The sequence below is a fragment of the Lepidochelys kempii genome, chromosome 2 (genome assembly GCF_965140285.1).
Source record: "Lepidochelys kempii isolate rLepKem1 chromosome 2, rLepKem1.hap1, whole genome shotgun sequence".
Taxonomy (NCBI): domain Eukaryota; kingdom Metazoa; phylum Chordata; order Testudines; family Cheloniidae; genus Lepidochelys; species Lepidochelys kempii.
The window spans coordinates 29,544,887-29,571,816 of NC_136381.1; the positions used below are offsets into that span (position 1 = coordinate 29,544,887).

The 26,930-nt window shown below is 39.9% G+C and overlaps 1 protein-coding gene across 2 annotated transcripts in view; it reads left to right on the forward strand.

The window, feature by feature from the left end:
* The window catches only part of CSMD3 (CUB and Sushi multiple domains 3), a 1,215,628-nt gene that overhangs the window by 452,152 nt on the left and 736,546 nt on the right, over positions 1–26,930 (forward strand). For both annotated transcript variants that reach the window (XM_073330296.2, XM_073330291.2), the window contains 2 exons: positions 8,497–8,574; positions 14,117–14,204. In XM_073330296.2, coding sequence (XP_073186397.1) covers positions 8,497–8,574; positions 14,117–14,204 — 166 coding nt within the window. The remainder of the gene's footprint in view (positions 1–8,496; positions 8,575–14,116; positions 14,205–26,930) is intronic.

Here is a 26,930-nt window from a genome sequence, read left to right on the forward strand (position 1 = left end):
TATAAAATCACATATAGCATATGCCATGTCATTCAGACTTATTCTCTGAAAGTTTTCATAGTTAGCTTTAGTCTTGCGATATGAGAGTATATATGCTTAAAAACTGCTCAATTAAAATATCTGCATTATATTAAAAACAGAAGACAAAATAAGTTACATTTTAACATTTAAATGTAACACATGTTGCGTATAGACTTACATCTTTACGTTTTGCTTCATTGAAGCATAAAATAACGTACATTGAGTTATCAGAGCATTTCACTTTATGGAAGGAAGTTTACATCCATTCTCATTTGCATTTTATTCCATTATAAATAAAACTGTTTGCCTAAGGGGGGAAAAAATTATAAAGTAGCCTCTAGTCAGCAAAATTATAAGGCATTCTATCTATTCAGCATAATTACGTTAGTGGATGGCACCTTGATTTGGATAACTATATGTTGTTTTTCACACAGAGGTAATGAAAAGGGTGTAAATTTTTTATATATATAAATTTATTTGTATGCCATCATATGATCAGTGGGAAAAGCACAGACATATTCATTTATGGAATCTAACTTTGAATAAGCAGAAGGAGTTGCTTTAGGCAGAAATCTTCTTTACTCTGTCATGAATTAGGCAATTTCCCACATGGGGCATTTGCCTAAATGAAGAACAGGAGTCACAAGTGTGGGGGGAGGGGCAAGAAAGAGTACTCTCCCAAGCTTTATGCACAACCTAAATCCAGTCCATTTCAAACACCAAAATGTAATGGCCGTAAGGGTATATCTACGCTGCAGTTAAACACCTGCAGGGTCCCAGACCATGGGCTCCAGCCTTACTACAAACATCTACACCTCAGTTAAACAGATCTATAGCCCAATCCCCGTCAGCTGACAGGGGCGAGCCACAGGTGTTTAATTGCAGCGTAGCCATATCCTAAGAGTAGATTGCACTCCTCTTCATAGTCTGATTGTCCCTTTTCTTAATGGCAGGTGTTGTTGAGCAGCAAAATAGTCAACTATTGGGACTTAAACTCTGAAGGCTGATGATTATTTAACAGTGAGAGTAATTAACCATTGAAACAATATACCAAGGGTCATGATGCATTCTCCATTACTGACCATTTTTAAATCAAGATTGGATGTTTTAAAAGATATGCTCTAGGAATATTGTTGGGAGAGTTCTAAGCCCTGTGTTAAAATGGAGGTCAGACAAGGTGACCACCATGGTCCCTTCTGGCCTTGGGTCCTATGAATCTGAGAGTTATCATCCCTTTGCAAAGAATAGTGACAATAATTCACATCTCCTACTGATTTTTTTTCAGGCTGTAAAACAACTCAGGCAGACATTGCTGCATCAATTTATGTGTGGCTCACAGTCATGATATTTTCACAGCCATTAGGGTTAGAGCTAGTTGTTCTATGGCAGCCTCCAAAAATCTATTAGCTGACTGAGCCACTGTGAGTGGGCCTAAGTGGTTCCCATACTCTTATCTCCTTAGAACTCTCTCAAAATCCTTCAGCAATTAGTGGGTTATTATGGTAGAGTTTCTATGTATGTTAGACTCCTTCTCCCTTTCCTCTTTAGGAATCATGACACCACCTCCCGTACTGGTGTTACTTCAAAATCTTGATGTAATGAGAAAATATATTTGGAGTGGAAGATCATGCCCCTAGATCATCATAAAAAGGGATCAAAGCTGCCTCTATGATAGCATCCTTTATATTCCCTTTCTTCCATGGTGGCCTCTCAGTTGGTCCTGGGAATTGCTTGGAAAAAGAGGACATGAAGCAAACAAGCTGGGAGAGCAGTTGATGAGCTGAGAATGAGGGTGGAGGGTCATGAACATTGCTTCCCCTTCAAACTTATGATGATTCCTAAGAAGAAGATAATTACAGCCTCAAACTTGGTCTGCATACAGCCTCCTCTGCAGCAGAGATCTCCCTAAAGGGTGTCCCTAGGCAAGCATGTCTAGCAGGAGTTCATGGTAGCTGGATTTCAATGAGGCCGTGGTGCTAGAAATAGGTGGTTTGCCATGGGCACAGAGCTAGTGAGGTGGTACAGGACCTCCCATTTATCTCCCAGCATTTGTTCCATGGCCTAACCTGTGGCGTAGCACCTGTAACTCTGGTAGGCATTTGTTTTTTTCCTCAGGGATGCTAATCACTTACAAATTCGTTAAAGTAAACAGGTTTCAGAGTAGCAGCGTGTTAGTCTGTGTTCGCAAAAAGAAAAGGAGTACTTGCGGCACCTTAGAGACTAACAAATTTATTTGAGCATAAGCTCTCGATGAAGTGAGCTGTAGCTCACAAAAGCTTATGCTCAAATAAATTTGTTAGTCTCTAAGGTGCCGCAAGTACTCCTTTTCTTTTAAAATAAACAGTGTACCCCACCCTTCTCAGGAGTTTAGTATTATGTATTTACAATACATCATTTAAGGATTTGTTTTTAAAATTTAATCTTCTGATGCATTCTTCCTTCTCCACTGTCTGGGTTGCAGGTGGGTATGACTTGAGAGAGGCTTGAGGGGAATGGAACATGAAAGTAAAAGTGTTTTGGGTTCTGCCTGTATCCATCCTCAGGGAAACAAGCGGCCTGTATCTCCATTGCCTTGCACCTTGCATAGTCATTTACACCAGGGGAAAGCGAGTGTAAATGGGCATTATCCTAATCTGGTAGCATCCTGCACTCACTTTGCACTGGTGTAAATACACATGGTGCAGGGCAACAGAGAACCATGCCCAAACACTTGTCATGATTTTTTAGAGAATTATAGTCTCTCTGCCTTTATTTGAATATTCCTACTACTACAGTATTGTAGGAGCAAACTCTCCCCTCGTTTAGAAATGTATAACTCCTTTTGACTTCACCATCTCAATGAAGTCAACATTTATCTATGTCCATTTTTTTTAAAAGCTGTGGTAAGCTACATTTATAGTAAATTTGGACTCCATTCGATTATTGTGCCCAAACCTGCAAAGTCAAGGTTGCTGTGAAACTTGACAGATTCCAGTTTTCCTTTTAGAGTAGATGGACTCAAAGGACAATTTTAAAATAAGGAACATAATTCTGTCATTTTTCCTGTGATTTTACATTAAAAAATTACAATTCCACATGAAATACTAGAGAGACAGGGTGGGAGAAGTAATATCTTTTATTGAACCAACTTCTGTTGATGAGACAGACAAGCTTTTGAGATTACACAGAGCTCTTCTTCAGGTCTGGAAAACTAATTCAAAGTATCACTACTAAATACAAGGTTTGAACAGGATGTTTGCCATAAGTAGTTAACACTCTGTTCATATCTTGTACTTAGTAGTGACACTACTATTTAGTAGTTAATAGGGCCATTAGACCTGAATACCTACAAAACGCATTGTATTGGGATCACAGCTGTCTGTATTTGGTATTTGTTTATATAAATACTATACAAGTCATAATCTTGACTGGGAGACTGGAACATTTAGCTTAAAATACTGGCATTGACACTGACTCCTGTGGCCTTGGACATGTCACTTTTCCTTTCGTTCATTCCTTATCTGTAAATAGCTAGTGGAGTTTTTTGAAGTGGTAGCTTTGTCTGGCAATAGCCATGGGACTCTTCTCCCGTTCCCCCATCCAGCCAAAATTACTCAGTTCAGGAAGTGGGGAGATTTCACCTTTTAGGTGCTTTGGCTTAGTAGCATGAAAGTTAATTTGTGAAAATCAGCTTGAGGTAAGGAGCATACAAAATAAACTTGACATATGAGGTTCATGTTTTATAGTATAGTAAGCTCTGTATGAACCCTTTAATTAAGAAAATGTGCATTTTAATTTCTTAGAAACAGTAATCTAATAATAGGATTTGAAGCGGGAAGGATAATTGGGTAGCCTGGTGATGCTGTATTTAAGCACTTGTCGACCTTTAAATGAGAAAGCTTATGGGTTTATAACTTGGTCTAAAAATACTTTGAAATGGAACAAGGTACATAAGAGCACAGTTTGGGGGTAATTTGTTGACTGAAGGATTTTATGCAAACACTTTGACCATATTGACATTTCTGCATGAGATGAGTTGCTTGAATATTATACTTGAAAGGAGGGGAATACAATAATAGGTCCATGATCTCAGTATGCATTTCTCATTAATGTAAATGGGAGTTATGTGGGCAAGCTCCTTCTACTATACCCAACCCAACCAGTTGTTCTTGAGACCACATGCCCTTCTCCGTCTTCTTTGCGGTGAGCAACCTCAGCTTCCATGCCCTTCAGAAAATCACCCCACTTCCTGGGAACTTTGGAAAATGTTGTTTGGGCACTCATCTCCCAGACTATGAGCAGCTCAAGGCATTGGGTGCTCAGACAACTTGGGTATGACCAAACGCCATTGTGAGGATAAATACATTTATGTTTGTCAGGATTTCAGATAGAAAGATTATGCGTGCCATAGAAAAGGCTATAGATTATTTTTTAATGTATTAAGTTCCTGGTCAACACTTACTCACAATATAACAAGATAATGGCTAAATTCTGATACTTGCTGGAGTGTGGTGTGTTTTGGTGACACCCTGTCTTCCTCACTCCTGTATGCCCTGTTGGAGTGAAGGGGGGGTCAAGATGTATTTCACTGGTATATACCAACTAAGGCTATTCCCCATGTCCCAGTTCCGCTAGCATAACGTGACACTGGACAACCAAGAATTGGGTCAATTATGTTTAAAGACCTGATCCTGTGAGATACTGTGTGCCTCTGGCAAGGTGAGGTGCTCAACATCTCACAGGATTGGTTGCTAAAGATGTTTCTGTGGTAATATGCTGGTTTATAATCACACTGATTTATAATCACTGTTTTTGTGGTAACACACTGGTTTATAATCAGATCCCTGCCTCCACTATAGTTTCTAGATAGTTTGCAAAGTGATTTGGGGTATATTTAGTATATATTTGTGTGTGTGTGTGTGTGTGTGTATGTGTGTGTGTTCTGTAAACCAGCTTAGAATATATTTTAGTGTATGTGTATATTCAAGCCCAATATGTTTTATAATTTCTGGTTCACAGTCTGGTTGCTCTTGTTAGGGGGGACACAGGAAAATATTCTTTTTGTAAGTAAAAAAAAAAAGTCCCTTTCAAAATCAAAATGAAATTACTGTCTAGTTCAGGATACAAATATCTGCAGGAGTTCTGTGTGGCTTATCTTCCCAATAGCATGCAAAGACCTTAGCATGCTGATGCCTGCTCTTGTGAAAATCCCTGCAGGAGTTGAACAAAGTGTGCAGGCAAGAAACTCTAATAACCATTTTAAATTTTGCATTAAACCTCTCAAACTCTACCCTATTTCCCTCCCGCAAACACTCCTTCATTTGTTCAAATGTAATCTCAGAGAGAAACCATGTAGTTACTGCATAAAGAGTAGATACTGTGTCCTGGTGCTAAAGAAAGGGGGGGGAAACCCCAAACATTTGCAATGCTACTTTCTCCCTTGTGTTTGATAATTTGCAAGGAAACAAAGAAGGGTATATTTTCCCCAAAACCTGAGATTGAAATTCATTGTTATAAATGAGGCCCTACATTGTCGAATACTCCCAGTGTACTGTTTGTGGATGTATGGTGAGAATGGCCACACAGGGAGATATCCATGCTCTCTTATGTATTTGTGAGGTGGCTCCATGTCAGCTTTGAAGAGGTTAGTGCTGGGAAAAGGCCAGGAGAAGGTGATGGGTAGGCCTCTAGAACCATGTTTATGCAGATAATATGAATTGGAACTACTATGAACTAGGTGTAAAGGGGCCACACTGCTATTCCAGCTGGAAGTCCTACACAGGTTTGGGATAAAGTTCATACCTTCATTCCCCCTGGAATTCCTTGCAGAGAGCCCATTGGACAGAGATTTGTTTTGGAGGCTGAAATGAATTTTTCACAATACGATTCTAAGAGTTTGTTCACGTGAGAGACTTTGGAGAAAAATCATTGTGTTGCAGAGTGACAGTACCATCTCAGCAACCATTTTAATCAATGTGCATTGTTTTATTGCTATTTCCAGAGAACACAATGTCTGTATGAGATCAACATATCAAACTCAATTTTACAGCTTAGCTCTTTGTGTTACAGGCCAACATGTTCTAGACACTTTCCAAACACAGAGAAAAGCACAGTCTCTTACCCCAAAATGTAGAGATATAAACATCAGTAGGTATTTAACAATACATTTGATCGCTTCCCGAACTGTCATTTCAACTTTTTAAATTTCCTTGGATACTTTTCCTTCTGAAATTCTTGCACTTTTTATGTATGATTATTTTTAAGTAATTCAGTTACTTTTTTTTGTTCATGTCACATTTAAGAATCCCTTTGGATTCTATTTCTTCTTGTAAAATAAGTGTAATGGTTGCTTAAAAGTTCCTTTGTTATATATCTCCCATTGTTCATTGGCTGTGCTCAGATTTCCCTGATATGTATTTTTAATCTTTGCCTTGTTCAGACTTCATCTTCAATAGTTCCCTGCAGACAATGTACAACTCCTGCTGCCCTTTGGACTGTAATTATGATGCATCCACTGTTGAAAATATCCTGGATACAATGTACCCAATCTCCAGATAAACTTTCTTTTTGGTTTGGTTTAGTTTAGTTAGCACATTTTTTTTTTTGCAGCAGGGTGCACTGTTTACTTAGAGAAAATATTACAGATAGTCATCTGACTGTTTCAAAGGAAACCATTCTCTCTTGTGCTTTGGTGCTTTCATTCTCGCCTCTTCTTTTCCTTTCCTCCTTTTGACTTTTCTGTTTTGTTTTTCTTCCTCCTTTCATTCGACATCCTCTGCTTCAAATGTGCATAGACACAACCATGACCCCTCAGAACTGATTGGGTATAGCAAAAAAGCCATACAGCCCCAAGAACTAAGGGCTTTTCCAGAGCTAATTTGGAAAGAAAGGAAGGTCCATGATAGGCCATAATAGACCTCGAAAATCAATGTTTCAGTGGGAATGGGGGTTGCAATTGCATAACCGAAATGAGAATAGCTGAGCATATTTTAAGTTTTAAGTTCAAATCACTCAGTTAAAAACAGTGTACCTGAGTACTATGCTTCCATTTTTAAAGCCAATGTCCTTGTTGGTGTTGTTATAGCACCAACTAGATGAGTATGTACATCATAAAACTACCAAATACAGAATTTAGATTTTCTACTTAGGAAAGATCTAAGCATGAGTTATCACAGAAAATTAGCTTGTATTTCATAGATAAAGGCTGGACCTTCCAGGTTAGACTTAGGGTCACAAATGAGGCAAAAATTGAAAGTAGGTAGTTGGAACTGCTGTGGAGCTGTTTTTTTTAAAAAAAAAACAAAAACCCAAAACATGTAGGGTATTTGGGCATCCACAAATAAACCTTTCCAAATATCAGTATATATTTTAGAGTTGCAGAAGGATTCCTGCTAAAATATTAAAGATTTTAAGATCTTTTTAGCATATTTTTTGAATAAGATTGTGATTTTTTAGTTTTCACTTTAGTAAGTGAGCCATGAGAACAACCAATGTGGTGATGCCAATTGTTTTGGTTGTGTTCTGTTGTAGAGTATCTGCTGGGAGAGTAGTAATATGGGTCCCATTCTGCCATTAGTGCCTTGAGGCTATGGGATACCCATTGACATCAGGATTGGGGCTATGATTTGGACATGAATATGCTTTTAGGTATTATGTGATTAACACATGTTAAAAAAAAAGATGCTCTGTCATTGAAGAAGTATAATCAAATTATGGGCATTACACAAATAGACTGTTATTGCAGAAATTTCAGATAATTTATAGATTCCAAGGCCAGAAGGGGCCTCTATAATCATCTATATTCCTGTATAACACAGGCCAGAACTTCCCCAAAATAATCCCTAGTCAATAAGTTTTAGAGAAACATCCAGTCTTGATTTTAAAGTTCCCAGTAATGGAGAATCCACCACAACCCTTGGTAAATTATTCCAGTGGTTAACTATCCTTACTGTGAAACATTTACACCTTTTTTGTAGGGCATCTCCAGAATAGCACACTGCATTTTATACAATTTATTAGCAGATACCATTGCAGAGTTCTTGAAAATTTCACAGAGAAAAAATGTTAGTACTAACTATAAGGAAAATACTTGTTTCAAAGTACTCATTCAGTCATTAATTTACCAGGTTCCATAATTGTGTGGCAAAGTTTTACAAAACCACTTATTATGCATGGAAACTATTATCTTTAGCTTTCATTTTTGTTTTGCATCAGAGGCACTGTGTACACACTGGAGGGAAAAAAGTAACATATGTAAAGGTTATTCATTTCCTGTACCTTATACACAATCTGATCTGAGTACTTTTCTTTTGTGTAAAAGGTTTTTTTGTTTTGTTTTGTTTTGTTTTTTTCCATTATGGGTAAATAATGCTGGCTTATTAGAAAGCAGTTACTCTAGCTTACATACTTCCATGATAACAAATTGAATAATCAATTGCAATGAAATCTTTTAGACTGTATTACCTGATACATGTTTTTGTTTGTTTTCTTAACTAGTGAAAAAGGCCATAGATTTTAAATCTAGAGGATTTAAATTGTTTCCAGGGAAAGACAACAGCAACAAGTTTTCTATCTGTGAGTGTACTCCTTTTTGTTACTTTTTTCTAGTGCAAGAGTGAAGTTTGTGCTGTCTATGTTGTTTGTGTGTGTTTTCAAAAATGTTTATGTATTTCCAATAATATAACTGCCTTAAATATATTTCTACAATCTTCATGGTCAATTTTAAAATGTGGTTCTACTCTGAAGGGAAGTTCTCTATAAATCATGGGTGCCTGTGTCTCAACGATTTCTGATCAAATTTGATGAATATGCAAATAAAAATATCCCCTCTCTTTCCCTTATCTACCAAGCCTGCAAAAACTGAACCTGGAGTACACCCTTACAACTATGCAACAACATATTTTCTTCAAATGATATTCTCAGTGTCATTCCAACAGTCTCTTTGGCTTCAGCTCAGATTAGAATTTGGTAAACTGTCCTAGAAAAGAGATCATTGAGTGTACTCAGCACCTTGCAGTATCAAGTCCTTGATGATGCACAGGAGGAGTAAAATCCAGCTCATTTCATGTTAGCTGTGTTGAATGTGCAAGGCAATGAAGTGAGCTGTAGCTTATGCTCAAATAAATTAGTCTCTAAGGTGCCACAAGTACACCTTTTCTTTTTGAAGATTGAAAGTAATAATAACTTATTTCAGTTAACTTATTTCAAATAACTAGAGTAAGCAGATATGCCTCTGAATATATCAAGGAGAAGATCTGTTGAGAAAGAAGATGCCATTTTTACAGAGTAGAACCACATTTAAGATATTTAAATAATTGGTTAAATAAATATGCGTTAAATGAATACCATGTGTCCACATTTCATTATTATTCATGGCGGGGGGGAAAGACTTATTGAATTAGCATGCTTTTGCCTGCACCTTAGGCAGGATATATTTGCCTGAGATAGCAGTCTTGAGGTCAGTTTCCAGGATTTATCATGACAGTGACTTTCCCAAAGAAAATGCATTTCAATGGAATTTCCACTTGTAGGTTTTAAATTGTCAGCATGTGAGTCATGCATTTTTAGATAAAGGTTTCTTAAAGTGGCAAGCCCCTATAGCTTTTATGAAGTAAAAGTAATAAAATAAGCCATACTTCTATTCAGTTTATCACAGCAGTTTACAGTATTGCCAGATTTAATTTATCTGCAAAAAGTATCACCTAAACAACTCTGGAAGTTTTTTCTTTTGTATCTGAAAAATGTGTTAAGATGCTTTAAAAAAAATAAAAATCCATGTTATTTTCACACTGTTGGCTCACAGGAGAGTAGGGTGGTTGTAAGACATGAAATACAGTAAAATATAGAGAAGCCTATTTGAAAATATATGAAACTGGAAAATGTAAATATATGTAAACAATAGAGACTGATAATAGAATGGTTGACACAACAGATCGTGATGATAAAAATCAATCATTTTCTTATTAGATCAAATACAAATTTTCCATATTTATTCCATTTCCACTAATTTATTAGTTTTGCCTTATATTACTTGATCACATTTCTTTCAAGACCAACTTTAAGATATCTAGATGTAGCTCTTAATGCATTAGTGGCTAGCAACTTCAAGCTTTGATAGTATGTTTAGTGCAAAATCTTTATTTCAGTGAAGTTTTACATAGCTGATATTTTGTGGATATTCCATATAAAATTGAAGTATGTAGTATTGTGATTTGTCAGGGAGTTGGAGATGGACAACACAAATGAGCAGCTAGCCCCTACAAACAATTGATAAACATTTTGGTTGATTTAAAACTCGGTCAGACAGATTCAAAATTTTTAGAAGAGATATTCAATTTTATCCTTCAGTTTAATTCTGTGTTCATTTGTAAATGTATAATAGGACAATATTTCAATAAAAATACATTGTGCCAATGATTGTTGGAGAGAATTCTCAATGGGACCTCAATGGGAGCACTGTATGCAGAACAATGAAAGAACAGAGTATTTTAAAAAGAATGACTGCCCCTCTACTGCATAAGGGTTCAACAGAGAAAATTATGTATATATCTGTTATTTGTAATAATATCAATAAATGGCTACCTTAAATTACTGTCTTGGATTATCTAAACCTCAGGAAACCATTGTCCTGAGATAGTTTTCATGTTTGTTCTCTCTCTCTTACTTCTGCTGAATACACACCATAAACACAACAAAATAGAAAACATGTATATGGTGTTTTTCACCAACAATGAATTTTACAATTTTAACCCCTGTTCCTGCAAACCCTCATTCAGTGCTTACCTTAACGCACCTGAAACCATTAGGATTCCTCATGTGAGAAGAAATTAAGCATGTGCATGAGTGTTTGCATGAGTGAGGACATTATTAATCATATATACCCTTGGGATATATAAGCATCATCCTCACTCAACAAATGGTGAGATTAAGTTCCAAAGTCATAAAGGGATTGGTGTGAGAATCAGGATTACAGCTCAGCAATATCTGGCTCCCAGTCTCATGCTCAGACCATGAAGAAATGCCTCATTCATGATATTCCATTGTTTACAATAAAATGCCCATTAACAGTTGTCACAGGACTGTATGGGACAGTGGGGAAAGTGGGAAGCAGTAAAGTAGTTATATTTTTGTAAATAGAAAGTCAAGTGTTATGTGTGATCACCTTCTACACCAACAATACAAAGGCTTCAAACTCAGCAGACCATACATGTTTGGCCAAGCATGTTTAGGGATGAACATGAATAGGGATGGGATTTAAGCATGTGCTTAAAACACTGCTGTATTGGAGCCAAAATTAGAGTTGTGAGTTTAATGCATTCCAACTATAACTTTTCTTTTGTTCTGAAGTTCTAAATGTTGTGTGTGTGTGTGTGAGAGAGAGAGATATTAATTGATGGATATTTTTCCCTCAGTACAGTCTTTCAGAATTTTCTGAATGAATATAAAATACACCCATGTATCATGTTAAGTTCTATTTCATTGTATTTCATTAAGAATGCAACAGTTTAGGGATGATGGCATAAAGCAGCACACTTTCTCAGGCTTGTTATATTAGCTGAAATGTGTAGATCCAATTGTTTTCATGCTGTGAAATCAGTACAGAATCTGCTCTTTTTACATAAACGTCCACAGTATTACCATTTTTGAGAATTACGCAGAGTACAAGAATAAAATATTCTATTTCAAATACTGAAAGATGAAATACAATAAAATGGGAAGTCGTGTTTAAAGCTGGATTTTTGTCTTGTTCATTTAGTCATACTAAAATAAAATATGTACTTCATATAGTACAATAATGTTAAAAGTCCCCTAAATATTGTATAATCCAATCAAATTCTGGGATGTCATAGCAGTTATTTCCTGAGAACTACTGCCTGGGCCCAACACCAATAAAAGCTTCTGGCTACAATTTTAATAAACTTTTAACCACACAAAATCTTAACGGAAAGTCACTCCTGCCCCACCCACAAAGGTAATCTCATTTTAGAATTCCTCCTAAGTAGAGAGTCAGTGCCACCTAAGAATTCCTCTGCCTGTGAACAATGGTAATATTCCATTCTATGTGGACTAGCCACTAACTGCCTCCTTAATTCCCAAGCCCTGCCTTGGACTTTGGGATCATACAAGACACACAAAGTACTGCCACATGAATTCCCATTTAAAGTTCTGAATAACAGGTTCTTCCTGGACTGTCCATATGGACTCCAGTCGATGGTAGAACCATAACTGACAAACACATGGATCCTTCAATGGTAGCAAGAAATTTGCTTTCTATGGGTGACACACTTTCAGCCTACCCACAAGCCTCATTAAGTTTCTCAGAGTAAAGTGAGAAAAACTTCTGACTCTTCAGCTTATGTGCTGTTGATGGAAAACTCCTTTCCAGTCACAAAAGTGGAAATCCAGCTAGCCCTGTGTATTCCAACGTGGATGAACAGGCACTTACCTTTGCTTGCTGCAATATCAGACCGTCCATGCTGTAGCTCTTTCAGGACAGAGAAGATTGAATAGTATGGCCACAGCCAGCAAAGGGTGAGGGCCCATTGGTTGGAAAGGGCCCCAACTACTGAAGAAAAACTAAATAATGCTCACTTGCTCCCCATCCTTTCACTTTTGTTTTATGGTCCTGACCTCACCCATCACTATTGAATTAATTTTACCACCTTTTGTGAGTATAAGTACACCATGTTCAAGGCAAGGGAGAGTTCCTCAAACACTTATATGGCAATTCCTCACAGGAGGCCAGGGGAAAAGATAGGTGGGAGTACCCTATTTCAGTGTCAGCCTGTGTCAAACTGTTATTCCTGCAGAGGTGGAGTCTGACAGTTTAGACATGTAATTAATTAGAAACAAGTTATCTCTCTCTGTCTCTCTCTCATAAAATCAATTTTAAAAAATTGTGTGAATAAGTCATTTATGATTAGCTTAATTATATACAAGCCCTTTCTCCCAAAGGAGTTTTATTTTGTTTCGTTGAAAGCTATCACCCTGCTATACCAAAGCCCATTGACTTAACTCAATGGGTTAAATATCTTTTCCTCTTAGTATAAATGCCTTGGCTTCAGATCACTTAGTTTTGAAAACATTAAAAATAGTTTCATCTCAAGCCTAAACATTCTTCAGGTAGCAGCTGACCAGCCTCCTGTGATATGGATTTATTCCGTGATCATCAACTCTTAATTCAGTGCACAACTAGGATGAAAAGAACTAAACTGGGGTAGAAGTATTTTTTGGAACTGAAACTCTTGCAAACTATAAATGTTTCACTTTTTTGTAGTAGAACAAACACAATATGTAAAATATGACAAAACTAGATAGTGCAAACTATTAAAAAAATACACTAATTTGTGTATCAATACTCTACTCTTTATATGTGCATAACTTACACTAAAGTAAAAGTTTGTGTATGTAAAAGGCACTGGATGAGTTCTTAATCTTTTTTTTATAAGAAGAAGTGAATCAAAGATGAAAAGTTCAGATCCACATAAAGCTTTCTAGCCTCCATGGTTTGGGAATGTCCAGCTCTGAGGATTTGACTTGGTTAAGAAATTTGTGAAAGTCAAACCTGGTTCAGATCTTGAAGCTTCCCCCATGACTCCAAATTCTGGGATATTTGGATTCACACCAGTAATTAAGGCCTACCTGACCCAACTCCACTGAAGTTTTGTCATTCGCACAAGGCAAGCAGGTCAGACATTTGGGGAGAAGACAAGAGTGACATTACTGAACTATGGTCAGAGGAAAATTTCCCACAAATTACAGTAACTGTCAATGAAGAGTTCATTAACTTTAAATATTATTTTTGAAAAGAAATACAAGTAATATGTATATGGATTCAGTAAGATGATGAGCAAATAAACAGAGTTATTTGGTACTTTTTCTATTATCATAAGACTTCTAGAATTTGCTGTTTACCGATATAAAACATACTTTAAAAGTCACACTTATCACTGAAAGAAAATAAATGTATCGAAACTGGAGATTGTGATCTACCCCAAAATCTAGTAACTGTTTGTTTTTGAAGTGCCAACTTTGTAGATAAAGTAAGTTTTTCATACTATTAATTGTCATATTTCTGGGTTTCCTAAAAGTGTGTTGTTTTTCTTTTCTTTTACAGTAAATGAAGGAGGTATTAAACAGGCATCCAATTTGTGTCCAGATCCTGGAGAGCCAGAAAATGGAAAACGACTAGGCTCAGATTTTAGGTAAAATATTAACCTTATCATTGTATCATTTCTATAACACATACATTTTTGAAAAACCATTATTAAAATATATATTTTTAAAAGTATACCAAGACCACTGGCCAACCTTTGGGGAATTCTATTTAAAATTAGATGGCTAAATATAGTCCACTATTTATATTTTAGTACTAAGGATAAAGATGTCCGTAGTATACTGGGAAGTGGTACAAATAGCTGGGGATTTGCAAGGAATTTAATTGAAGAAGGTTATTTAAAATAGTTCTTAACTTAAATATTCAGCTATCTTATTCCTACAAATATAGGGGTTATATGTAGAAATGGAGACTTTTTTGGGACACGTAAGATGAGGATGTGTGTGAAGAAGATAGTGTGAGGAAAGGGGGAAGAAAACAGGTCTCTTCAGGCTAGTCAAAATGGTTTCTACTGGCTGACAACTTTCAGGCTCATTCAAAGTACCATTTTAATGGTCATCAGGCAGGGTCAGGACGAGGCAGGCATACGCTGGTGAGGGGAGAGGCAGGCTGCAATGGTGATAGCTCTCTCAACTCAGTGTAGAAGCAGCTTGCCCCCATCTCTTGCATTCTAGAGCAGTTGTCAGTGTCGGAGTTTGTTCAGGCTACCGGTACACGTCCCCATGTGCACCTACAAGAAGGAAATTCCCCTGTTAGCAGCTGCTGCAGTCCTGGCAATAATGGAGACAGCTGATCATTTTAACAACTGAAACTGGATGTAATGTTTTGGGGGTTGTTGTGAAACATTTTTTTCCTGTCTCCTTCCCTCCCTGATATATACTTAATTTTCTCTCCTTAATTATCACACCACTATGCACTGGAGCAATCTAAGCATCTTAAGGAGGACTAGTGAGAGGATTTTGGGGCACACATCAAACTTTACTAACTTGTTTTATTTAAATACTGTTTGTGTATTCCTTTACGCTGTCCTAGTTGCCTCCAACAGCACTGGAGCACTCCTTTTAGTCGTGGCAATTAATATGTACTGAGGTTAGCCGTGAAAAAAGTGAAAACTGATGCAATTTTTGAGGGAAAATAAAAGGGAGGCAGTACTAGAGACTTAGGGTGGGATTTTCAAAAGTGCCTAAGTGAGTTAGATGCCAAAGTTAGATTTAAATTCAATGGGACTTAAGTGCCTAATTCAGTTAGATGCTTCTGAAAATCTCACCTTTAGTTTTCATTTAAAAAAAATTGAGAGAGACCCCCAAATCATAGAATCATAGAATCATAGAATATCAGGGTTGGAAGGGATCTCAAGAGGTCATCTAGTCCAACCCCCTGCTCAAAGCAGGACCAATCCCCAACTAAATCATCCCAGCCAGGGCTTTGTGAAGCCTGACCATAAAAACTTCTAAGGAAGGAGATTCTACCACCTCCCTAGGTAACGAATTCCAGTGTTTCACCACCCTCCTAGTGAAAAAGTTTTTCCTAATATCCAACCTAAACCTCCCCCACTGCAACTTGAGACCATTACTCCTTGTCCTGTCCTCTTCTACCACTGAGAATAGTCTAGAACCATCCTCTCTGGAACCACTTCTCAGGTAGTTGAAAGCAGCTATCAAATCCCCCCTCATTCTTCTCTTCTGCAGACTAAACAATCCCAGTTCCCTCAGCCTCTCCTCATAACTCATGTGTTCCAGACCCCTAATCATTTTTGTTGCCCTTCACTGTACTCTTTCCAATTTATCCACGTCCTTCTTGTAGTGTGGGGCCCAAAACTGGACACAGTACTCCAGATGAGGCCTCACCAATGTCGAATAGAGGGGGACGATCACGTCCCTCGATCTGCTCGCTATGCCCCTACTTATACATCCCCAAATGCCACTGGCCTTCTTGGCAACAAGGGCACACTGCTGACTCATATCCAGCTTCTCGTCCACTGTCACCCCTAAGTCCTTTTCCACAGAACTGCTGCCTAGCCATTCGGTCCCTAGTCTGTAGCTGTGCATTGGGTTCTTCCGTCCTAAGTGCAGGACCCTGCACTTATTCTTATTGAACCTCATCAAATTTCTTTTGGCCCAATCCTCCAATTTGTCTAGGTCCCTCTGTATCCTATCCCTGCCCTCCAGTGTATCTACCACTCCTCCCAGTTTAGTATCATCCGCAAATTTGCTGAGAGTGCAATCCACACCATCCTCCAGATCATTTATGAAGATATTGAACAAAACCGGCCCCAGGACCGACCCCTGGGGCACTCCACTTGACACCGGCTGCCAACTAGACATGGAGCCATTGATCACTACCCATTGAGCCCGACAATCTAGCCAACTTTCTACCCACCTTACAGTGCATTCATCCAGCGCATACTTCTTTAACTTGCTGACAAGAATACTGTGGGAGACCGTGTCAAAAGCTTTGCTAAAGTCAAGAAACAATACATCCACTGCTTTCCCTTCATCCACAGAACCAGTAATCTCATCATAAAAGGCGATTAGATTAGTCAGGCATGACCTTCCCTTGGTGAATCCATGCTGACTGTTCCTGATCACTTTCCTCTCATGTAAGTGCTTCAGGATTGATTCTTTGAGGACCTGCTCCATGATTTTTCCGGGGACTGAGGTGACGCTGACTGGCCTGTAGTTCCCAGGATCCTCCTCCTTCCCTTTTTTAAAGATTGGCACTACATTAGCCTTTTTCCAGTCATCCGGGACTTCCCCCGTTCGCCACGAGCTTTCAAAGATAATGGCCAATGGCTCTGCAATCACAGCCGCCAATTCCTTTAGCACTCTCGGATGCAACTCGTCCGGCCCCATGGACTTGTGCACGTCCAGCTTTTCTAAATAGTCCCTAACCACCTCTTTCTCCACGGAGGGCTGGCCATCTATTCCCCATGTTGTGATGCCCAGCGCAGCAGTCTGGGAGCTGACCTTGTTAGTGAAGACAGAGGCAAAAAAAGCATTGAGTACATTAGCTTTTTCCACATCCTCTGTCACTAGGTTGCCTCCCTCATTCATTAAGGGGCCCACACTTTCCTTGGCTTTCTTCTTGTTGCCAACATACCTGAAGAAACCCTTCTTGTTACTCTTAACATCCCTTGCTAGCTACAACTCCAGGTGTGATTTGGCCCTCCTGATTTCATTCCTACATGCCCGAGCAATATTTTTATACTCTTCCCTCGTCATATGTCCAACCTTCCACTTCTTGTAAGCTTCTTTTTTATGTTTAAGATCCACTAGGATTTCACCGTTAAGCCAAGCTGGTCGCCTGCCATATTTACTATTCTTTCGACACATCGGGATGGTTTGTCCCTGTAATCTCAACAAGGATTCCTTGAAATACAGCCAGCTCTCCTGGACTCCTTTCCCCTTCATGTTAGTCCCCCAGGGGATCCTACCCATCCGTTCTCTGACGGAGTCGAAGTCTGCTTTCCTGAAGTCCAGGGTCCATATCCTGCTGCTTACCTTTCTTCCCTGTGTCAGGATCCTGAACTCAACTAATCATGGTCACTGCCTCCCAGATTCCCATCCACTTTTGCTTCCCCTACTAATTCTTCCCGGTTTGTGAGCAGCAGGTCAAGAAAAGCTCCCCCCCTAGTTGGCTCCTCTAGCACTTGCACCAGGAAATTGTCCCCTACGCTTTCCAAAAACTTCCTGGATTGTCTATGCACCACTGTATTGCTCTCCCAGCAGATATCAGGAAAATTAAAGTCACCCATGAGAACCAGGGCATACGATCTAGTAGCTTCTGCGAGCTGCCGGAAGAAAGCCTCATCCACCTCATCCCCCTGGTCCGGTGGTCTATAGCAGACTCCCACCACTACATCACTCTTGTTGCTCACACTTCTAAACTTAATCCAGAGACACTCAGGTTTTTCTGCAGTTTTGTACCGGAGCTCTGAGCAGTCATACTGCTCCCTTACATACAGTGCTACTCCCCCACCTTTTCTGCCCTACCTGTCCTTCCTGAACAGTTTATAACCATCCATGACAGTACTCCAGTCATGTGAGTTATCCCACCAAGTCTCTGTTATTCCAATCACGTCATAATTCCTTGACATCACCAGGACCTCCAGTTCTCCCTGCTTGTTTCCAAGGTTTTGTGCATTCATATATAAGCACTTGAGATAACCTGCTGATCACCCCTCATTCTCAGTATGAGGCAGGAGCCCTCCCCTCACAGACATTCCTGCCTGTGCTTCCTCCAGGTATCCCGCTTTCCCACTTACCTCAGGGCTTTGGTCTCCTTCCCCCAGTGAACCTAGTTTAAAGCCCTCCTCACTAGGTTAGCCAGCCTGCTCGCAAAGATGCTCTTCCCTCTCTTCGTAAGGTGGAGCCCGTCTCTGCCCAGCACTCCTCCTTCATTGAACACCATCCCATGGTCAAAGAATCCAAAGCCTTCTCTCCGACACCACCTGCGTAGCCATTTGTTGACTTCCAAGATTCGACGATCCCTACCCAGGCCTTTTCCTTCCATGGGGAGGATGGACGAGAAAACCACTTGCGCCTCAAACTCCTTTATCCTTCTTCCCAGAGCCACGTAGTCCGCAGTTATCCGCTCAAGGTCATTCTTGGCAGTATCATTGGTGCCCACGTGGAGAAGCAGGAAGGGGTAGCGATCCGAGGGCTTGATGAGTCTCGGCATTCTCTCCGTCACATCGTGAGTCTTAGCCCCCAGCAAGCAGCAGACTTCTTGGTTTTCCCGGTCAGGGCGGCAGACAGATGACTCAGTCCCCCGGAGTAGAGAGTCCCCGACCACCACCACCCGCCTCCTTCTCTTGGGAGTGGTGGTCGTGGAACCCCCCATCTCAGGACAGTGCATCTCATGCCTTCCAACTTCTGCTTTCTCCCCCCAGACATATCATCTGGTCCACTCTCCGCAATGGTACCTGTGGAGAGAACATGAAAGTGGTTAGTTACCTGTGTCCGCGTTGCTGGAACCCGGACATTCCCCCTTCTTCTTCTGGAGGTCACATGTTGCCAAGCTTCTTCACTGGGCTCTTGGCTCTGCTGTGCAACCTGTTCTAAACTTTTAGAGCTTTGTGCCCGTAGAAGCATATCCTGACTTTTGTCCAGAAAATCCTCCATTTCTCGTATGCAACGCAGGGTCGTTATCTGTTGCTCCAGACCTTCAATCTTCTCTTCCAATATGGAGACCAGCTTGCACTTTGTACAGACAAAGTCGCTTCTGTCCTGTGGAAGAAAGACAAACATGGTCACATCCAGTGCAGGTCACAAAGGCCATCTCTCTTACAGGGGGCTCACATACTTCCTGATAAGCCTCTGCAGCTCATCAGTGGAAGTAAGCTAACAGTCAACACATAAAAACCAAGCAAACCAAAATATCGCCAACTCATTTCCAACTCCTATTTCTGTGAGTCTCACAGTGTTCTATCTTCTCTGCAATTTTTTCAGATTATGAACCAATCAGAGCAGGAACCATCCCTATTTCCTGTGTTGCATAAGACCAAGCATGTTGTTGTTGCTTAACACATCATTAATAATAATAATACTTCATAATAAGTAGTGCAGCAATAGTGAATTAGCAGGTAAAATCAAGCCAGATGTCAGAAGCAGGTGAGCAGGCTCTCCTGAACCCCTTGGGTACACTGGGTCTGCTGTGGGGAGACTGTGGCAATACTCAGCCCTTTTGAAAATGTAATTAGCAGAGGAAGGTTATGGCAGATTGCAAGCAATGCAGATTGTTACTTCAACAGTGGTGACAATGGAGGCAGGCAGAGCTCAGTCTCCTTTTTCCTTGGGATACAGATATTCAACTGATGAGTCTAGTGCAGTGCCAAGCCAGCCTCTGTTCTTCAAAGAGGTGGTAGGCAAAAGCCACGGAGCTTGTACATGCATTCTGGGGACACAGGGAAGCAGTCAAGTCTAGTTAAAAATTATATTTGGGGAAAAAATCCTTCCTGGTGTAACTAGTGATATCTGAGATTCTTGAATAGGAAGGGATTTTAAGAAGAGGTTCACTCTTAATTAATTCTGATCCCACCCCCCCTCCACCCCACCCCCACTCCCGCAAGCTGAGAAACGAAACACAGGCTAGTCAGTTTATTTCATTTATCCTTGCATCTTAGGGGATCATTCTCCCTGCCGGCCCCTGCCTGCCTGCCTTGCATCTCAGCAGAATTATCACATAATCAGCTAACCTATGGGCAAGCAGTAGGCATATGCCTGCAGTTGCTCATCCTATTACTGGTCTGCTGTGGCACCTGATAAGCAGGCAGCTAAGCACAGTCTCCTCCTCTTGTCACACCACTCTTCCTGATGGACACCACCAGGAAGGAACAGCCAGGTAAAGGAGGAGGAGGCGGTGATGGTAGGTAATTGAACCAATAGCAGTGCAAGGTGAGGAACTAGCCTCCCTCATTCCCTAGCCAGCTCCACCACATTCCCCTCAGCTACTCCAAGTCATCACAACAGCTGACCCAGGCATCTTCAACTGATTCCCCTGCAACTCTCTCTGTAAATAAGGCCCCTTGAAATCTGGGTGTTGGGCTGCATGTGATGATTATGTTTGGATTAGTTGGGTGCTTCTAGAGATTGAAAAATAGTGGAGAGATAGGCAGCCAGGGTGCCTGTCCTTCCCACCTCTCACTGCTCTATACCTTGCACATTGCTGTAGCAACCTGCATAGAGCTTGGAGAGAGAAGCAAAGAGTTTTGAGGAGTTTCCAGAAAGTCAGTCTCTTTGCACATGACTGGAATGCTAGCTGCAAGCATAGAACCTCTGTATATAGTTCTCTTAATAAGGAGCCAGTTTAGTTTTAGAAAAATGGAGTCCTCTCCCAACACAAGGTTCAGGAAATACGGTGGCGGTAGTCAGCCTACAGAGATGCACAGCAAAGAAGAGAGTATGAGCAAAAGGAAAACAAAGCAGCAGCTAGAAATAGAGCAAGCAAGCAGTATGGAGGGACTCAAGCCACCAGAAAAGCTTGATTGCCAGACAAAAAAATCTTACGCAAAAATAGAAGCAGTGGAAACAAGAACTGAGTTTTTTTATATATAGCTGGCTATGGGGCTAAAGATGAGAAAATTAAGGTAAAAATAAGAAAAAAATATTTTTGAATCTATCTCATTGGGGGAAAAAGGACAAGTAGTGAGTGAGATACTGTTACCTGAAATAATACCCCAAACACAGGAACTGCTGATAAAGGTGTTGGACGAATACTATGACCCCAACAGAAGGAAATTGTAGAGAGAGACTGGGGTTTTTAACCCAAAACCATGATATAGAAGAAGAAATAGATACTTACAGTACAGAGCTGAGAATTGTGTCCTCCACATGCACATGTAACTTTGGAAACATTAAAAGTTCCATAAGCAGAGACAGGATCATTTGTAGCACATGGGTTTCCAGCTTATGGAAGAGATTGCTGAAAGAAACAGATCTAACCCTAGAGAAATGCCTCTAGCAAGGGTAGCTGAACTGTCCAGGGAAAGGATCAAAAACAATAGCCACTAGTGCAGAACACGTACACAAGTTCAAGCTAAAGATACCCAAGAAGCAGGACAGAGACTAACTGAGGATGCAATCATCATGGTCTAGCATATCAACAAAGCAACATGAAAAGCAGAAAAGGAAAATACCTATGGGCAATGGTGCAAGGGGTGTGGGAAATAGAGCTGCTTTATGTCCCCCTGCCACAGCTACCCTAGGAAGGAAAAAAACAAAACAAAACAGGAGTACATGCAGAAATTGAAGATGTTGAGGTTTCTAATGAAGAGGAGGATAACTGCAGTGTGAAATTAGCAGATCCAGAAGATACTCAATGTACACACACTGCGGAGGAAGGTCGCCAGCCATTCAACTGCCATATCTGCAGTTATGCTTTTAGGTCAACAACTGATCTGATTTGAGATGGATTGTGAAGCCAGCAGCAAAGTAATCCTAGCAGTACTGAAAAGCAACACTAGACTGAGAAATGTGATCAATTGCTAGGGATGTACAATAAAAGGATTCTGAGGCCAGTGGGCAAATTCAGGCTGTCAATAAGAAACCCATGAAACAAGTGATGTTATCACTTGGAATTTATATTAGTTGAGACACAGGCATGCTATCCACTGCTGTGCAAGCCATGGATCTGATCACAGTACAACACCAGAGTTATCTTTGGCATGACAGAAGAAAGAGAACAGTCACCCTGGACTCCATCCAGAATTCTAACAGACTATCAGGACATATTTCAAGAAGATGAACACCTATAGGGCAGGCTGAAGTTTGACATAGACCCTGTTGTGCAGTCCATGAGCCTACCAAAACACAGAGTTCCACTGTTGGAGTCACTGAAGAAGGAACTGGCAAGCCTGCAAAGAGGAGCCATCATGAAACCTGTTGATACTAGCACAGTTTGTCTCTGAGCTAGCTGAGCCATCCAGCCAACCAACAATCTTTGCCATTCCTTTGCAACTGGCTGCAGAGGTGGTCCACTGTAAACTGATCGAGGCACTAGAGGGACTTCTAGGCATCAAGATTGTAGCAGATGACATTCTTACTGTAGGAGAAAGTGATGTCAAATAAAAGGAAATTCTGGAGCATGATACCAAGCTGCAGCAACTTCTAAACAGGTTCTGGAAGCAGAATATTAGGCTGAATGCAGAGAAGCTGAAGCTGAGGAAAACTGAGGTCCTCTACATTGGACATGTGTTGATTTCTGAGAGACTCCAGCCAGATACTGAGAAACTGGGAGCTATTAAGGAAAAATCTAGACCAAAGTGTGGCAAGTGAGTCTAGCAACTAAAGGGATGGCTGTCTATTTTTCCAGATTGTTTGCACACCTATCAGAAACCTTCAGAAGTCTGGGGTCCCTAGAAATAGTTAACATACCAGGACACAGTGTGGGAATTGTCAGAACACCAATTCAAAAGCACTGCAGAGCAACTAGTATTGCAAGGAGGGCTAGGAGAAGCACTGATGCAAGGCCAGCAGCCCATAAAATTTGCTAGGAGAGCCTTTGCAGACACAGAAGGGGGATGTGGTCAGATAGAGAAAGATGACTGTGGAACAGATGATGGAGTCTATCAACGAAGATAACATATACAAAAAGGGGGAGACTGGTGAGAAGATCAGTGTGCTTGAAGGACTATGAGGTGCAGCTGGCCACAATTAGATGGCAGTATCAGCTATGTCCTAGAGCAAGATATGTATTAGTAACCTCTGCCACCATCAGGTTAGCAAACACTTGATTAAAGACACAACAACAACAATTGTTAAAAGAAAAGATGTAACGACCTGCACAGAACTTGGGGAGGAGGAAGGGGGAGAACAAAGGTTGCAGGAGAGAAGTGTTTGGAGGGACACTAGGAAGTCAGTTTGTATGTACATGGCTGGAATGCTAGATACAATTACAGCATCTGTGTAAATGGTTTTCTTAATGAAAAGCCAGCTCAGTTTTAGAAACATGGAGTCTTCTCCTGTTGTTACCCAACACATGATACATGAAACACCTGCTGCTGGCTAGCAGACAGGAATGAAACAGCTAGCGAGGTAAGAAGAGCAAGTGGTGGCTAAAAGTCCCTCGCTACAGGCAGGTTATGAGAGGGAAATGGAGCAGTAGTACAAATGGTGGAAGGGCAAACTGAGAGAGAACAACGGAAGGAGAGAGGGGGGCAGAGTTAGGTTAAGCCATATTTTTCCTGGTCCCCTAACAAATTTTGATCCTGCAAGAAATGTCATTGCAGGACCTCCTCAAAACTTGGCAGCAATGTACATTATTTTAGTTAGGGCTAGCTAAAACAACAAGGACCTATTCTGCTATTCTTCTCTATGGACCAGACTTTTCATCCGGACTTTATCTCCCATGATGCACTGCAGTCATGCAATCACTATGATGCATCACCTCCTCTAATCAAGAGGGGACACCATGGTGCATGAGAAGAATGATAGCACGAGGTGCCCAAACTACAACTGCCCTGACTCACTGCAGCAGCTTTTCAGAATCAAAATATTTTGGTTTTCAGGGACAGGAAGAGGGGAAAACATATTTCATTTGGAAGTTAAATATACAAAACTCATAGAAATATTATAATTTTGTAAAAGCTAACCCACCCTCAAACCTTACTTTTGGTCCTAACTTTATCTAATATTTTCCCTATATTGATCACTTTGAAGTTGTGAATTCTACAAAATAAGAAAAAAAATCACTAAATATAGTGAATGCAAATAGATGTAGTTTGTGTTTGTTTGGAAACCAGCTTTACCCTCATCTTTTTCATTTTTCTGCTGCTCATAAATACAAACCCACTTCAACAAACGTGGCACCCACCCAATACCATTTTAAACAAACAAACAAAAACACTAAATCACAGCACTGCTGTGTGTTTTGTGTCACTTATGTGGGTTTTATTCTGGGAGCACCTTTTGCTCTTGTTGTCTTCAGTTATAGCTGAGGATGCTCATCAGTTTGCAGGGCTGAAATCATGTTAGTCTGTAAGCTCTCAGAGAAAGGACTTTGTTTCCTTCTGGGTATTGTAGAATGGCTAGTGTAAGACAATGTTATGCTATTATCTTACCCACAGCTTTAATATAACAAGAATTATTGTAGTCAGTATAAGAACTCCGACTCTGTAGGAGTAATAGGAGATCAAACATTTTTATTCAATAGACATCCTTAGAGACAATATAAGAAAAAAGTAGCTTGTAAAGTATAAAACATTTCCATTATGTACTAGGCCCCTTGGAAGCAGTTATTGAGTTGGTATCACATTAATATAAGAGCTCCAGTAACTTCCCAAAGTATACAGCCTTCACACTGGCTTTTCTGTCACCACAAAGATATTCTGCCAAGTTTCCTCAGGGCAGAAACCTCACGGCTGCTACTCTGAAACCTGTCATTTTATCCAGACATTCAAACAACTCTGGTTTGATTTTTTTAAAGATTGGAAGAGTCTGGTCTGGCAGCTTTTCTCTGGGCAGTCTCTTCTCAGAACAGCTCCTGTCTATACAATATTGCCTTATTAGCTATTCCTATTCCTGCTTTTCCTAGAAAAGTAGACTGGGCCAGCTTCTATTATAACGGATTCCCTAAAAATGAGTCAGTATCTGTCATTCCCCGCCCCAGTGAAATTTTGTATTTCCTAGTTAAAAGGCTTCTTCTTCTTCTTTCTTTCAGCTGTATCTTAGTTATGGTGAATAGTTTAACAATAAATCCAGGTCAGATAAAGATAAAACAAAACATTTTTTTAAAAAGCATTTTGATTAGAAATAACTATATTGCCATTTAAAAACATCAACTGATTCATCCCTTGTGTTAGCAAACATTCCTTTTCTCCTATAGGTGACACTATCATGCTCAAATAAATTGGTTAGTCTCTAAGGTGCCACAAGTACTCCTTTTCTTTTTACTATCACTTTGGTCCTTGAAGAGTCTCATTAACTTTACTTAAGGAACCACATTAGGGGGTGTGACTTGTAAAGAAGGAAAAAAACCTCTTTTTATAGCCATTTTATAATATACAGGAAAGGGTTGAAAGGGCTAGGGGATGTTTCCTTGCTTGTTTTTAATTCACACATATTAGGAGAATAAAGACGAGTTTTCCCTGGAAGACTTGTTAGCAGTCTCAGAAATGTGGATTATGAGATTTCTTACAGCTTAATTGAAGGAACAGGACTGTGGGATATTGAATGACTGATGTGTTTTCTCTCAAGTTGATCACTTGTTTACATTAAAGGAGTCTCAAAAAAGGCACACAGACACACACACACACACACACAAAGACGAAGCTTAGCAGGATGAATAACTCTCTTCTTCCCAGTTGATCAGATTTCACTACCTCCAAACATGTAATATGATCATCCTAAGGACTCTCCAGTTGCCAGTCTTCCAAGATAACTAGATTTGCAAGGGGGAAAGTCCTTATTTTTTAAAACATAAAAAGCAATTAAACAAATCCTCATCATGTATTATTCATCACAGAGAAGAAAAATAGCACAACCCAAACTTAAACCTTTAACTTGATTTAAAGAGCAGCCTTACTGTCTTATGGATGGCCTTCTAACCAACAGAGAGAGGAGAATCAGAAACTTAAATTCTTAGTAATTATAGCCTTAGTGTGAGCAAGCTGCCAGTCCCCAACAAGAATTGACTGTGCAGACACCTTAAGTCAAAAATGCAACATTTTAGAGGAATGAAGAAAGAGTGTTTGTAGAAAGACTCCTCAGAATCTCCTTTCCATACAGGTTTAACACAGCATCAGAACGTTTTATAAGAATTCTTGGGTTCTCACGTGGCCAGTATTCTGTCACCACTTTCCATAGCCTTTTAACTGTGTGTGTGTTAGGACCAGGGGGAGCATTTTATTCCAGCCATAGTAAGTAATATGGCAACTGACTGCTTTCCCAACAAACATGTTCTCACATATCCTCAGAAAAGTTGTAAGACAAGCTCTGAGACAACTTGCAGAATTTTACAGTGTCTCTTGGAATCTGACACAATGCACTTACTGTTTTGGATATTCTTTTCTGATGTAAGAATCCCCATTGCTGTGTTTTGAAATTTTAAAAGCTTTGTTTCTGATTCTAAATGTCTATTTGAGCATAACTGGCTTTTAAAGGTTGAAATAGAGTCAAAGAGACTCGGTGATAGCAATTCCTATTCTGAAATAGAAGTTGTAAATCAGAAATAAAGGTGTTTTTTGTATTTTTTTTTCAGTGGGGACATCTCTGGAATCTTACCTTTAAGTCTCCTAGTTAGCTTTTCTTTACTATCCTCAACCAATACATGCTTAAGCTATTCATCCTTCAATGAAATGTTCACAAGGACCACCTTG